At 36.6% G+C, this 12,984-nt stretch overlaps 1 protein-coding gene across 1 annotated transcript in view; it reads right to left on the bottom strand.

Moving 5' to 3' along the window:
* PIWIL3 (piwi-like RNA-mediated gene silencing 3) overlaps nucleotides 1-11,960 on the bottom strand; it is a 28,627-nt gene extending 16,667 nt beyond the window's left edge. The window contains exons 1-9 of the mRNA XM_008594065.1: nucleotides 11,716-11,960; nucleotides 9,860-9,959; nucleotides 9,428-9,539; nucleotides 7,252-7,377; nucleotides 6,530-6,744; nucleotides 6,038-6,159; nucleotides 4,816-4,896; nucleotides 3,973-4,170; nucleotides 3,441-3,552 (exon numbers count right to left, since the gene is read on the bottom strand). Coding sequence (XP_008592287.1) covers nucleotides 3,441-3,552; nucleotides 3,973-4,170; nucleotides 4,816-4,896; nucleotides 6,038-6,159; nucleotides 6,530-6,744; nucleotides 7,252-7,377; nucleotides 9,428-9,539; nucleotides 9,860-9,937 — 1,044 coding nt within the window. The 5' untranslated portion in view covers nucleotides 9,938-9,959; nucleotides 11,716-11,960. The remainder of the gene's footprint in view (nucleotides 1-3,440; nucleotides 3,553-3,972; nucleotides 4,171-4,815; nucleotides 4,897-6,037; nucleotides 6,160-6,529; nucleotides 6,745-7,251; nucleotides 7,378-9,427; nucleotides 9,540-9,859; nucleotides 9,960-11,715) is intronic.
* Between the last annotated feature and the right edge of the window lie 1,024 nt (nucleotides 11,961-12,984).

Genomic DNA, 12,984 nt, shown 5'->3' with positions numbered 1-12,984 from the left:
AAATGCATTTTTTAAATCCTCCTAAAACAGGTTGTGATTTGTATACTCTGAGTACCTCATCTTTTTTCCTAAAAACTTAGATGGTCAAGGACAGTAAGGTTCTGAGTCTCAACATTTAGTCAGAATTCTACTTGCTTCATTTTTTCATTTCTTGGTTTAGAAACAGTAGCCTGTGTTACTGAGTCTTCACCACACCATAATTCCTCTAAAACTACTTATAGTGAGAATTTCTAATGAACAAAGTCTCACTATAAGAATAAACAGGGGAAGAGAAGAGGTTTTCATGTTACAGGACATTTTTAACTAGAAAATGCTTTTATAAAATCTTGATACTTTCAAAAGTCAAATGAAATGGGCTCTCTGGCCTCCAGCTCATCTCTGCAATTTTAGAATCACGACAGACTTCTCTTATGTTCATTAAAGTTTCTGGCTCTGAGTCTTCCAGATCCTCTTTCCTATCATCTTCTGAATCTCCCTGACATCTTTTAACATCTTGCTTAATTCGGATACAGCTTTTTTATTTTAAAAAATCAAGTATCTCCATGGAGCATACAAGAGGAGCATCATCACGGCCATTAGTCTCAGTCTCTCATCAACAGACTAAGAAGTACCTGCCTATTCCTTATTGCTATCAAATGGCAAGATCCTGCTCACCTATTACAACTCTTGTGAATTAAGAAACCACAAACTCTAGCTTGCCCTTGACTTTGTCCTGTATTGAACCAATCATCTAGGGAAAAAGTTCATTTTCTTATTTCAGACAAGAAAATTTCAAGTAGAACACTCATGTCTGATTTCTGCTTCATGTATCTACACTACCTATTTTATCACTCTTCTCTTCATTAGGTTCTGACTGTTAACAGTCACTCTCCTCACACCACATCACTTAATTGGGAACACATGGGACAGAAGAGTGTAGTCATTTCAGAGTGTTCCTGTTTACACTCTGTTCCATCAGAAGCCTCATGTGCACAGTACCTGACACACAACTTGGCAAGTCCGCTCTTTTATTCTTAGGGACCAAACAAAAAGTCTATCAATTCTTTTAACATTTTTCACACATTGAAAAAAAACAGCGCTTTCATTTCTGTATAACATTACTATTAAAACTTTTCTTTTTAAAACCTACTGACCCTGATCTTCCCTTCCAAATTTTTCTAGATACTATCTTCAGTCCCAAATCATCACTTACTACTAAAAATGAATTTCTACTAAGAAGTCCTAAGAATGCCTTGATTCTTTTAAATATCTTAGCCCCACGCCCTTTCAATTACTCATATCCACTAAAGGGACCAGAGTACCCATAGCTGCAAGAGAAGTCTTCCCTATAGAAATCATCTGAGCTGAGATCTGAACATAAGAACAAGATTCAAGTATGCAGAGTGTGTCCAACAGAGGGGACAGCATGAGCTAAAGCTCCATGGGTTGGTAAAAAGGTCAGGGTGGGGGACAAGCCATGAGGATAAAGAAGCAGGCAGGGGCTACATCACACAGGGTCTCATAGAATAAAGACCAACATGTTTAACAAGAGGCAGAAGCAATGGGAAGCCACCTAATTACTTTGGGTAGAAGAAGAGTAACACCAGATTTGTGTAAGTTTGAAAATGAATCAGAGAACAGAAGAAATGAATACTAAGAGACTAGCTGAAAAATGGGGCTTGAACAGAACAGTCACTTACAAAAAGAAAAATGAAGGTATTTCAGACGAGGTAATGTAATAAGTAAGACCTAACAATGAGTTACGGAAGGTAACTGGAGGTCTGAAGTTTGAATTATCCATTATTCATTTGTTCCTTCAAATACCTGAGATTCCTGGCATTGATTAAGAGCATTGAACAAGGGCCAGGTTGGGGGAATATAACATGTATAATACTGGTAATGTGTGAGGGTTATCTTTCAGACAGCCAAATGCTTAAAACAAGGAGGCAGTTGAGCTTAGACATGCCTGGGCTGGAGCTAGAAATCTAGGGATCATTAACATATCACATCTGAAGACCAGGCATAGATGAAACTGGAGATTACCTAGAAGTACATATATAGTAACAGGCCGGAAGTATGCTCACATGTAAAAAGCCACTCAGAGAAGAATAAGCTAGCATGTGACATTCAATACTCATCAGGGATGGGAGATTTTTCCCTGACCTTCCTTCAAGTTTAAATCAAATTTTCAACTGATGTTTTGTTTATATTTGCTGTTGACATATACCAGCCACTCCCATCCCTGATAGTGATTAATAAACCACATAAAAATGCCATTAACTCATTTCTCATAGTAAGGTCTTACACCCAGAAGAATCTAGGTTGGGCATGTCTGAAGTCGTCAAAGAGTAAAGAGGGTGAAAACAGCATAGGAAAATCAAGCTGAGATGACCCCAGGCCTGTATTCATTTTGCCAAGAATAAGATCAGCCCTTAATGCGACTTCTCAGAGAACCCTTTCCCTCCACAGTGGCCTCTGATCTTTTCAGTCGCAGCAGAGCAGGCAAAAAGTAGACATCAGCAAAAAGACATTTTGAAGGCCATTAGTCAGATGTATATTTTCCATGCAAAATATAAATATACAATAACTCATTTATTCAAATTTTTCTAAACAGGAAATATTCTACTGGAAGAAGAAAAAAATTTTAAAAAATAGTACTTCAAAAACCTAGTTTTAAAACTTTAATAGTTTTCGAGAAATAATTTCCCTGTTCTTTTAACAGAGTATTTCAAATTGAATGTGACCTGAGGATTTACGGGCGAGATCTGCTCATCACTGAATACTAAAACAATGTTAGTATGCACTTCTATATAAACATTTTATTTTCTTCTAGTCAGTTGTTCTTCCTTGCTATTTGCCTCTAGTGATCTTCTCAAATTGGTGATCACTGTGCCAAAAGCTAGAATCATCTTTATAAAACCATGTTAGAAGATCACCCAATAAACTGATCTAACCTATATGACTAAACAACCTTGTCTGAATTTTGTCAATATGTAAATCAAAAGTTAAGAATTAACCCACAGGCAGTAGATTTAGCACAAATGATACTGAGGGTTCAAAAACCTTCAATTCCCATCCCCCCTCCACCTGCTCCAGGTGAAAACTGTCGATAGTAGAATGAGAAATAGTACTGTAAGCTCTTCTTTTCCACCTGTTATCCTATTTGTCCTCCACACATGTAAATTCAAATGTAATCTGTCATTCTACTGGAAAAAAGAACCAGGACAGGGCACTTCTCATTATGTGAACTATACCAAACAAAAGGAAGCATTTAAGTAATTTGATGAGTTAAAATTAACTATGCTGTGATTGTCCTAACACATACATCTGCATATAGACTTAAAAGAAATTTGTTCATAATGTGCAACAAGCAGTGGAAAATTCTGCTGAGGATAATTCAGATTTCTACTAAGTTCTAAATTCCTCATATGAAAAAGAGAAAAGCAGTACTAGCATCTTACCTTCCTGTAGTACTCTAAGAAGCTGACTTCAGAGCCATCAGCTTTCTTAAATGTGCTCTTTGGATTCTGCTCCCAGTCAATATCATCCACTCTGTATGTTTTATTGTTATACCTATAGAATGATTGAGATTTGACTGACATTTGATGGAAATGTGTAGAGCTAATATTTAAGAGACAGATATTACATATTCTCTAAAATTTCAAATCACCAGTAATATTCAATGTTAAGAAAAGAGAAAGGGAAAAGAATTACTTAACTACTATGCCAGATGAATGGGGAAAGTGACTTAGTGTTAGAAAATAAAATAATTAAAAAGTATAAAAATCATTAGATACTTATCCTTTCCAGAGGAGTCTGTTCCCCCCAAAACTATGATATTGGGAAAGGTGACAAATATCCTTCCCCCTTTTTTGTGCTTTTCCCACCACTCAACTTTAAACACAATTTTCTTTCTAACATCACAGGACTAGAAAGCCACAATATCTGAAGACTTGCAAAAAGATTATTTTGCATTTTAAAAAGCAGTCTTACTTGGTAAGAACAATTAAACCTGTTAGTTCTTTAGAAACTCGTTCTTGAAATTTATTTTCTTCTGTTTGATGATATAAATTGCGCATGAAATCCAGAACAGTCTCACTTCGAAGGACTTTATGACTGACATCAGTGCAAAGCATGATGTTGTTTTCATACTGAAGAATAGAAGTAGTGAAGCCAGGCCAAATCACCAACCTGTCAAATAAAATGCAAGTCATCAAGTAACCTCTGTGAATAACCAAACATGTTCTGCATGTATCAAGTTGTGTTTTTCACCACTGTTAACTGGGTGACAATCATAGTTTTTGATTGAATCAGTTTACTTATTTCTAGGTTTTACATGGTTCCAGATAAAGACCCGTCTTTTCAAGACCTTCAACATTACTATAATTTTATAAGTTCCATTTTAAATGAATATACTAACTTTATTAAACTATTCTTTACACTGGCCTAAGACTTGAAAACGTTGCCAATCTAATCAAAAGAACCTACAATTATAATAAACCTAAACCCACTTGGGCTGAAACTTTGATATACTAAGGAAACTCGTGAAATAACTATCATGAAGTGATGAATTTTATTACCTAAGATCAGAATACAAACAGTGTTGTATAATTATTGATGTTTCTGCAGTGACAGAAGAATATCATGTGATTTTTTTTTTAAAATCCAAGTATTCTGAGATGTCTTCTTATTATTTAAGCTAAGTTAAACATTCACTTAGTGTGATGGGTACCATTAACAGTCACAGTAGTAAACTTGATCACTTCAAATTAGAGAATTGCTTTCCACGTTTGTGATTAAGCCAAAGGAATATGAAAGTTCCCACTTTGTACAAACCTATGATTTGGAATATCAATTGGGTCACTTGGGTTATAATAATTCCGGCCAATTTGTTGCAAATTCATGATTTTCAAAAGCCTAGAAATTGAAAAGTCAGAATAGTTAGAAGTGAATATTGATAGATATCTCTATTGGTACAATCTGAATGGCAAGATGTTCAGTGTCCATCAATAAAGTTTTATTGGGAAACAGCTATAACTGTTCATCTATGTATTATCTATGGCTGCTTTCATGCTACAACAGCAGAACTGAATAGCTGCCACAGAGACTGTACAGCCTGCAAAGCCTAGCATGTTTACTATCCGACCCTTTGCAGAAAAAGTTTGCCAACTTTTCATTTATAAAAAAACAAATCTACCAATTACATTAGTTCAAAACAAGTATCTACCAAACAAATTCTCTTATCATCAGTGAGAGTTATCTAATGGCAAACTTAAAAAGGTAAATTATAAATCCAAGTACAGAGACCCTTGAACAACACAGGTTTGAAATGAACAGGTCTACTTATACATGCACTTTTTTTTCAACCAACCACTGATCAAAAAATACAGTATTCGTGGGATGTAGAACCTGCATATATGGAAAGCAGACTTTTCATATATGAAGGTTCCACAGGACTAATTGCAAAACTTGAGTATGTAGAATTCTTGTATATGAGGGGGTCCTGGAACCAATCCCCTATGGATATCAAGGGAGTACTGTAGTATGTCCCAATATATTCTCATGCAAAATAAAGCCTCATCCAGAATGCTTCTCACCACCCCACCAAAAAAAAAATCTCTGCAGAACACATCTTGATTTCAGATTTGGAAACTGTATGTACACTAAAAGCAAACTATCAACCACGTAGGACGTCTCCTGTGATGAAATGAGTGTTTAGAGCAGCCCTAACTCTCTTTCTAATCAAGTACCCACCATGGGGAGAAGAAATATAAACTTAGCAATAGGCTCCTGAGGGTTAGTGTGTTCTTAACACAAGTTCAAGTAGTATGTAAAATATCTAATGTCAACACAAATAGGGAAGTTAAAACAGAATACTTGCTTAAAGCAAATTTTATATCAGTAAACCACACCTTAAAATGATCACAATTAAGACAAACCCAATAATCCCAACATTGCAAAATCCACATAATAAGTGTACAGGTATCCACTGTAAGGTTTAACTTTTCTGTATGTTTTAAGTTTCTCTTAATAAAATGTTGAAAAAATACTAACATACCTTCTGAAAATAATATTATAGAACTGCAAACAAGTTGGTGATGTAGGTGGAAGTTCATTTGTTAAAGTGATTGTTATCTTCACATGTTCTCCATTTCGGGTCTGACTAAAAACTACAGTAACCTGAAGCCAGGGAGGTGGAAAACCAAACTTAATTCTTAAAAGAAAACTAAGCCCAATCATTCAATGCCTGTTTAATAAGGTAACACTGAAAAGTATAGAAATTCTTTAAATGGATTTTTTTTAAATGGCTATGAGAAAAGAGAGACTAAGTGCATGTATTATAATTCGACTGTAATCATTAAGTTACTCAAGTAGACTTTAGAATGATACAATAAGGGCAAATTACACTTTGGGTTTATTTTAAGTACCATCAGACAGGAGACACCTGGGTTCTCTATAAAAGCCATGTGAACTACCCTATATTGTGACAGTTTTGTTTTGAAGTGGAAATCTCTCATCTCCCTCTTCCCCATAAAGACACTGAAATAACCTTGTTCTGTAGTCTTTTAGGTAAAAATAATATTGTTCCATCAAAAGCATGACACCTTCCAATTACATCTTCGTGCTGAAAAAGAAGAGCTGAACGGAGTCTTCTGGCTTCCATCAGTGGGTTATAGTCAATGTGATACTGATATAAAGCCCATTGGGGACGGGATGTTAACCGGAAATGGTTAGTGCTCAACCTTACTATAACGCCTGAAGAACCTGTAAAAGTAAGTCACATTCAATTAACAAAATATCAAGCTTATTCTTTTCTGAAATCTTTCCTACCATGACAAGGCAGACAGATCTGTAAACTAAACGCAAAGAGAAGCAGATAACATGAAAATTCTGATATCTGACTTTGGGGACCACTATTCTATTTATTTAGGTAAATTCCTAAAGAATCATAAATTTAGAAATACATCCTCCTTAGACTAAGTAATTTACAATGAAACCAACCAAATCCCTATATGGAGAAGAGTTTTAAAGAAAAGTGATCTATATAATAATTAATGAAACAACATTTCGAAATGTGCACTTAAAAACATCTGTTACCTATTTCATCAAAGCCAAGAGAGAGGGAGGAAATGGAAAAGACATGCTCGGTCCTTGACCAAATGTACTTTTTCTTCCTTGTAATGTCATCATGCAAATAAATAAAGTTCCTCAATTCACTGTCCTGTGTACTTGAACAGTAATCTCATGAAACTGTATTCTTAATTAACATACCTGTTTTTGATTCTTTAACATGATCTAGGTTCTGTCTCGTATTCACACCAAGATCGTGAAAATCTCTACGACGACCTCCTCTCTCTGCTAATGTTAATTCATGAAATCCAGCAGATATCTGGAGTTCTTTAAAAAGGACTCGTATTCACACCAAGATCGTGAAAATCTCTACGACGACCTCCTCTCTCTGCTAATGTTAACTCATGAAATCCAGCAGATATCTGGAGTTCTTTAAAAAGGAAAAAAATTATATACTTGGGTGATATTAAAAATGAACTGAAGGATGATAATATTAATTTCCATAATTCCCAAAGTATACTGAGGTATTAAAACACATAACAACCAAAATGTTTTAGGTATCTGCTGGCCAAACAAGAGAATGGTTTCTTAGTTACAACTTCTTTCATAAAGTCTTTCTTGTCACTGCCCTAGACAAACTCAGTTGCTCCCATACAAGGCATATACATTTTAAAAGGTCAAGACAATCGAACTATGATGCAAGAGCTCAGAAGCATGCTTGTTAACTGGGAGATTGTTTTTCTGTATTATAAGCCTGATAACCACCTAAAGGCTTTAATATCAGTATTTTCCACAATCTGTCATGATGCAATTATTGCTACAGGAATTGGTAGTTTAGAGGGCTTAAATCTATAACCTGGATTAGAAAGCTTAAATATAAAAGTGTAATTCCCTCACTATTTGATTCCCACAAGAACCAGAATAGATGCATGCAGCTAGGCAAATCCCATGGCCCTGACACACAGCTCATATTGGAATAGGTAACAATGTATTCATTAACTAGTTCATACTTAGTTCCAAAAGCTGTGGTTATAAGAACCTAAATTATTAAGTCATTCAATTTGGAGAAAAGTGTACAATTAAGTATCTCAGATCAATATAGGTTGTTAAAATTCTAGCTGTCAATTAATAGGTATGTTATCTTTTGTAGAGAATCCTATTAGTTGACTATCCAACAATCCTTCTCCCATTCTTCTTCAGGAAAAATGTTTATTTTGGGAGTAATACACCTAATAGACTAGAATTTCCATCCTCCCTGCTGCTAGAGTTGGCCTAAGATTTCAGCAGAAATTGGCAGAGGAAACTTTTGGAAATGCTCCTTAGGAGAGTCGGTAGACTTGTGCCTTTTATGTCCTCCATGCCCCTTGCACTGCCAATCTTGCCTGGAATCTGGATATGACGGAAGGAAGGAGTTCAGACAGCCATTAGGAGCCAAATGTTAAGTATTAATAATAGAAGTCATGGACTCTAGACAAAAGAACAAAAAGATCAAACAGCCCACTTCTCTTCTGATCACAAACACCAAAACCAGCCCAGAACTGCATTAGAGAAATAACAGTGGCTTAAACAAAATAATTCAGTTCCTGATATACTTTGGAAACAAGTTACTTAATGTGTCAGTTTCTTCACCTGAAAAATTGATGATAAACTTCACAGGCATGTAATTAAGTCTCAAACGAGAATATCAGCTATAAAGCACTTTCAAGGTGCTGCTATGTTGGTTTCAGTACCTCATGATTTGCAGGGACTCTATTTAAAAATCCTTTAAATATGTTACTGTTCATATTCATCTCCCTTAGTGAGTTTTTTATCCCCCAAACTTTCAGTTTAAAGCAATCAATCATGGCTTTGGCTGAGTAACTATAACTAACATGGGTCATGCATACTGAATCCAACCTGATGGCAATAAGGGGTCAGTAATTTTTTCATGACAAATTTTAATTTGCCTTTAAAAGTTCATTTCTGATGCAAAAATCCAATTATGAGTTTCTGAACATGAACAACGATAAAGTCTGTTTCCCTTTCTTCATGCAGTACTACTACTATTACTTTCAGGCAAAGCTTAACTGTCACTCTATTCAGATCACAGATTTCAGAATGGATAAGACTAGAAACCTTGCTAATTAATTTCTGCTCCCATGCTGCTGTCAAAGTGGTTTTATTCAAAACACAAATTAGATCTCACCATTGTTCTATTTAAGGGCCCTTCAATGTGTCAACAACCCCATTCACAGAATGAAAATCAAGGTCCCAGACAATATTTCAGTAGAGAGATCCGTGATTCTTTAAAGTACTGCTGGGACCCCCTGAAGAGAATTTGTACACTAGTTACTATTCCATGTTTGATACAATACACACACGCCCAAAGTCCTTTTACCTTGTGACTTGGCTGCTGCTCCTACTGCTCCTCTCTGTCGTCCTCGGCCAACTAATTCCCCTTCTGCTGGTGGCTGTTGAGGTCTAGGCTGGATAAAACCAGGTTGCTGACTCTGCAGTTATATGCAAATAAAGAGTGTGTCAAGAGAGCGCAGATAACCAGATGAAATAACAATCTTAAACAAGTCTAAGACATTCAACCAACACCTTTCTAAATTAGTAATCAAATATTTTATTCTTAAAGAGAAATCTGAGAGAAGAGTCACCAAAAAAGTCAAGAATTAGCTGCTTATATCCTCGGGAAAGAGAGCACGATCTCCCTCGCTCAGTTTTTATCTCCTTCATGAGACAGAGTTTTTAGTCTATTTTCAACAGCCTAAGCTGACCAAGGTTCAAAGATGTTTTCTGGAGTAGGAGATGGTAAGGCACTCACTGCAGCAGCCCCCACGTGTTGGACCACCTCCTGGCCACGCGCCCTTCCTCTGGCTCTAGCTCTGGCTCGCCCAATCATTTTTTTTCATGAGAGAAAATAACTGTGAAAGACAATACTCAATGTACACAATTATATTTGACTATTTCTACAATGTTACCGTTAAACTTATTTAATTAAACTTATTTAATTAAGATTCTAAAATAAGCTCCTAGGAAATTATGTATTTTTCTAATCTTTCTCAACATATGGTTTTTTAAGGCAAAGTTTCTTCATTCAACATACTTAAGTGCTTACTGTAGAAAAGTTACTGTAACAGAAAATTTAGTTTTCAACTGAATTATTTACTATAAACAGACTTTAGAGGGGAAAGTGTTAACAGACTCAAGATGTTGTGACTGGTTCACTCCCATTTGGGAAGAGAGAGAGAGTATATGTGTATAGATATGGTAATACATATATATATGAAAATATATATGGATATATATATACATATATATAAAATCTACTATGAAACCAGGCATTTCTGGCACGTTTCCTGCCAAGCCTCATAGGTAGTTCTTTTGCATATATGTTGTATCCTCCTGGATCTTCCCACAGGTCCTTTGTAGCTTAAACTGAACACACCCAAACTAAAATCTCTTGTCTACTTCATTGTTTATGTCCCATAATTTCATTCTTGGTGAGTGGTGTCACCATCTATTTTGTCTCTAAAGAAAAATGAGTCATTTATCTCTAAACTGCTCCATTATTGCTCCTACATCTGTTCTAACAATTCTCTCCATTTCTTCAACACCTCATCGGTGTTAGGTGCGTACTATGAGCCAGGACCAGTGTTAGATATCAGGTATATCACCCACTCACTCTCATTAGCAATGTCATTAGGTCATTAAGGGTAGAGGCCTCAGAGCTCCATTGCCTGAACCCTTCACCTTCCCATTTTAGACTAGTAACCACGAGCAAACCACATGACCTATGCCTCATGCCTTCATTAGTAAAACAGAATAATCTACTACACAGGTCAATTGTATCAAATGAGAACAGAGTGCTTAGAAAGTACTTGGCACACAGTGAGCAATCAACAAGTATTAGGCCTTAGTGGAAAGGGCAGATAAAATTATAACTAGAAATTTTAAAAAGCGTAATGAAGGAAACAAGCAGAATGTTCTTACCAAAAAGAAAGCAGGAGCTAATTTACAGACTAAATAGATCCACCTCTAATAACAAGTCAACTGGGATGTAGAAGAATTAGGAGCTGGAAGGTAGGTAGTAACAGTCTTCCCGACAAGCAGGAACAATCCATACCTAAGCGCTGAGAGCTTGGCTTAGATGCAGAACTAAATGAAAGATGTCCAGTGTGACTGAAATGTAATGAATGAGGACAACTGAGAACTCTGAGGTGGGCAGGGATCAGACTGCACAGGGCCTTGAAGACAACAGTAGGGAGGTTGGACTGGTTGTTCAGTGCATGAGAAACTCACTGAAGGTCCTAAATAGGGGCAGGTTATCTTTTCTTAGTTAACAGTTTCTAAAATTCTCCATAATGATCCTCCTAGAAAGACAAATCTAATGACATTCTCCAATTTTAAAGACCTCGTCAACTTCCTACTGTGTTCTAAAGGATTAAAAGCAAATACATTAGCTCATCATACAAAAAACCTTTTAAAATCTGACTCCAAATCAGCAGTTTCTAAAGTAGGTTACACTAGATATTCTGCTGATGTGCCAGTATGTTCCAACTAATTTTTATTCTCATTTTAAACTACTTTGCATTTATTTTATAATACATTTATTATGACAGTGGCTATAAATGCATACTTAGCTTATATATTGGATGTATATGCTCAAAAGTCTCTTACTGATGGTATGAAGAATCAAGTCTGGAACCTTCTGTTGGAGACTCCAGCAAACAACACTTTCTTTCAGGGATCAGACTGCAGAGGGCCTTGCCGACAACAGTAGGGAGCCTGGACTGGAGTTCAATGAATGAGAAACCACTGAAGGTCCTAAATAGCGGCAGGTTATGACATCATTTACACTTAAGATCACTCTGCCACAATCAATTTCATGATTCACCTTATACCAAGACATATCCTTTGCTAAAGTGCCTTACCCTCCTTTCTAAACCACAAAAATCCAGTTGATCCTTTAAGTACCAACTCAAAAGCCATCTCTTCCACCCTTTTCTCAAAGCTTTGTTTCCACACATATTAGAGCAGGTACAACATGGTACTTGAACGCACTGTTAACACCTCCAGACTAGGATGCTAATCACAATTTAGTCCTTTGCACCTCCTCCAGTGCCTGGCATCCTAGCAATAACTATGTGAAATAACTAAAAATCAAAACAAAAACCTAGTAATAAGGTGACCTGCCATCTCCAATAGAGAATATTCTTAAAGTAGCAGAGTAGTTCTCAAAGTATGGTCTCTGACTGCCAGCATTTAGAACTAGTTGGAAATGTAAATTATGGGTAGGGGCCCTGCTTCCAGGCCTACTGTTAGAAACCAGTTTCAACCAGTCCTCTAGGTGATTCCGATGATCAAAGCCTGACAGCAGCAGCGCAATATTCATGTAATCAGATACACGTTGGCATGACGACTCAACGTCCAGGTTTACCCGGTAGAGTTCTAGTTTTTAGTTTTGTCTCCTTTCAATTTCAAAAGTATCCCAATCTGGATGACAAATTACTTAGTCACTCTCAAGGTAATAAAATAAGTCTGTGTTTCCAATAACCACATTAACCAGCAATGACATTTACGCCAAAATGATTCCCACCTGGCTAGAAATGTACGTCTAAAATACGCAACAAGGCGTTATTGTAAATGCTACTGCACGATACACTTAAACATGGTTAAGAGCACATTTTATGTTGCATGTTTGTTTGCCAGAAAAGGAAAACAAAACACAACACAGGCTGCATGCTGTTCTAGATAAACTTAGATTACAACGCTGAAGGAAACAGTGGTACGAATCTTTTCTTCCGCGCCAGCCACAACACCCCAGCGGCGCCCACCTGCATGCCTAGGCGGCCCTCCACAGCGACCCCTGCCCGCGACCCCGCTTTTACCACATTTAACCCAACCACGGTAAAACGGAAGCCCCAGGAGGGCAGAGCCTCTTCCCAG

Source organism: Galeopterus variegatus, unplaced genomic scaffold (assembly GCF_000696425.1).
Source record: "Galeopterus variegatus unplaced genomic scaffold, G_variegatus-3.0.2 Scaffold10075, whole genome shotgun sequence".
Classification (NCBI taxonomy): Eukaryota; Metazoa; Chordata; class Mammalia; order Dermoptera; family Cynocephalidae; genus Galeopterus; species Galeopterus variegatus.
Note: the sequence above shows the minus strand (reverse complement) of the source record. Positions and strands in the feature narration are given on the sequence as shown.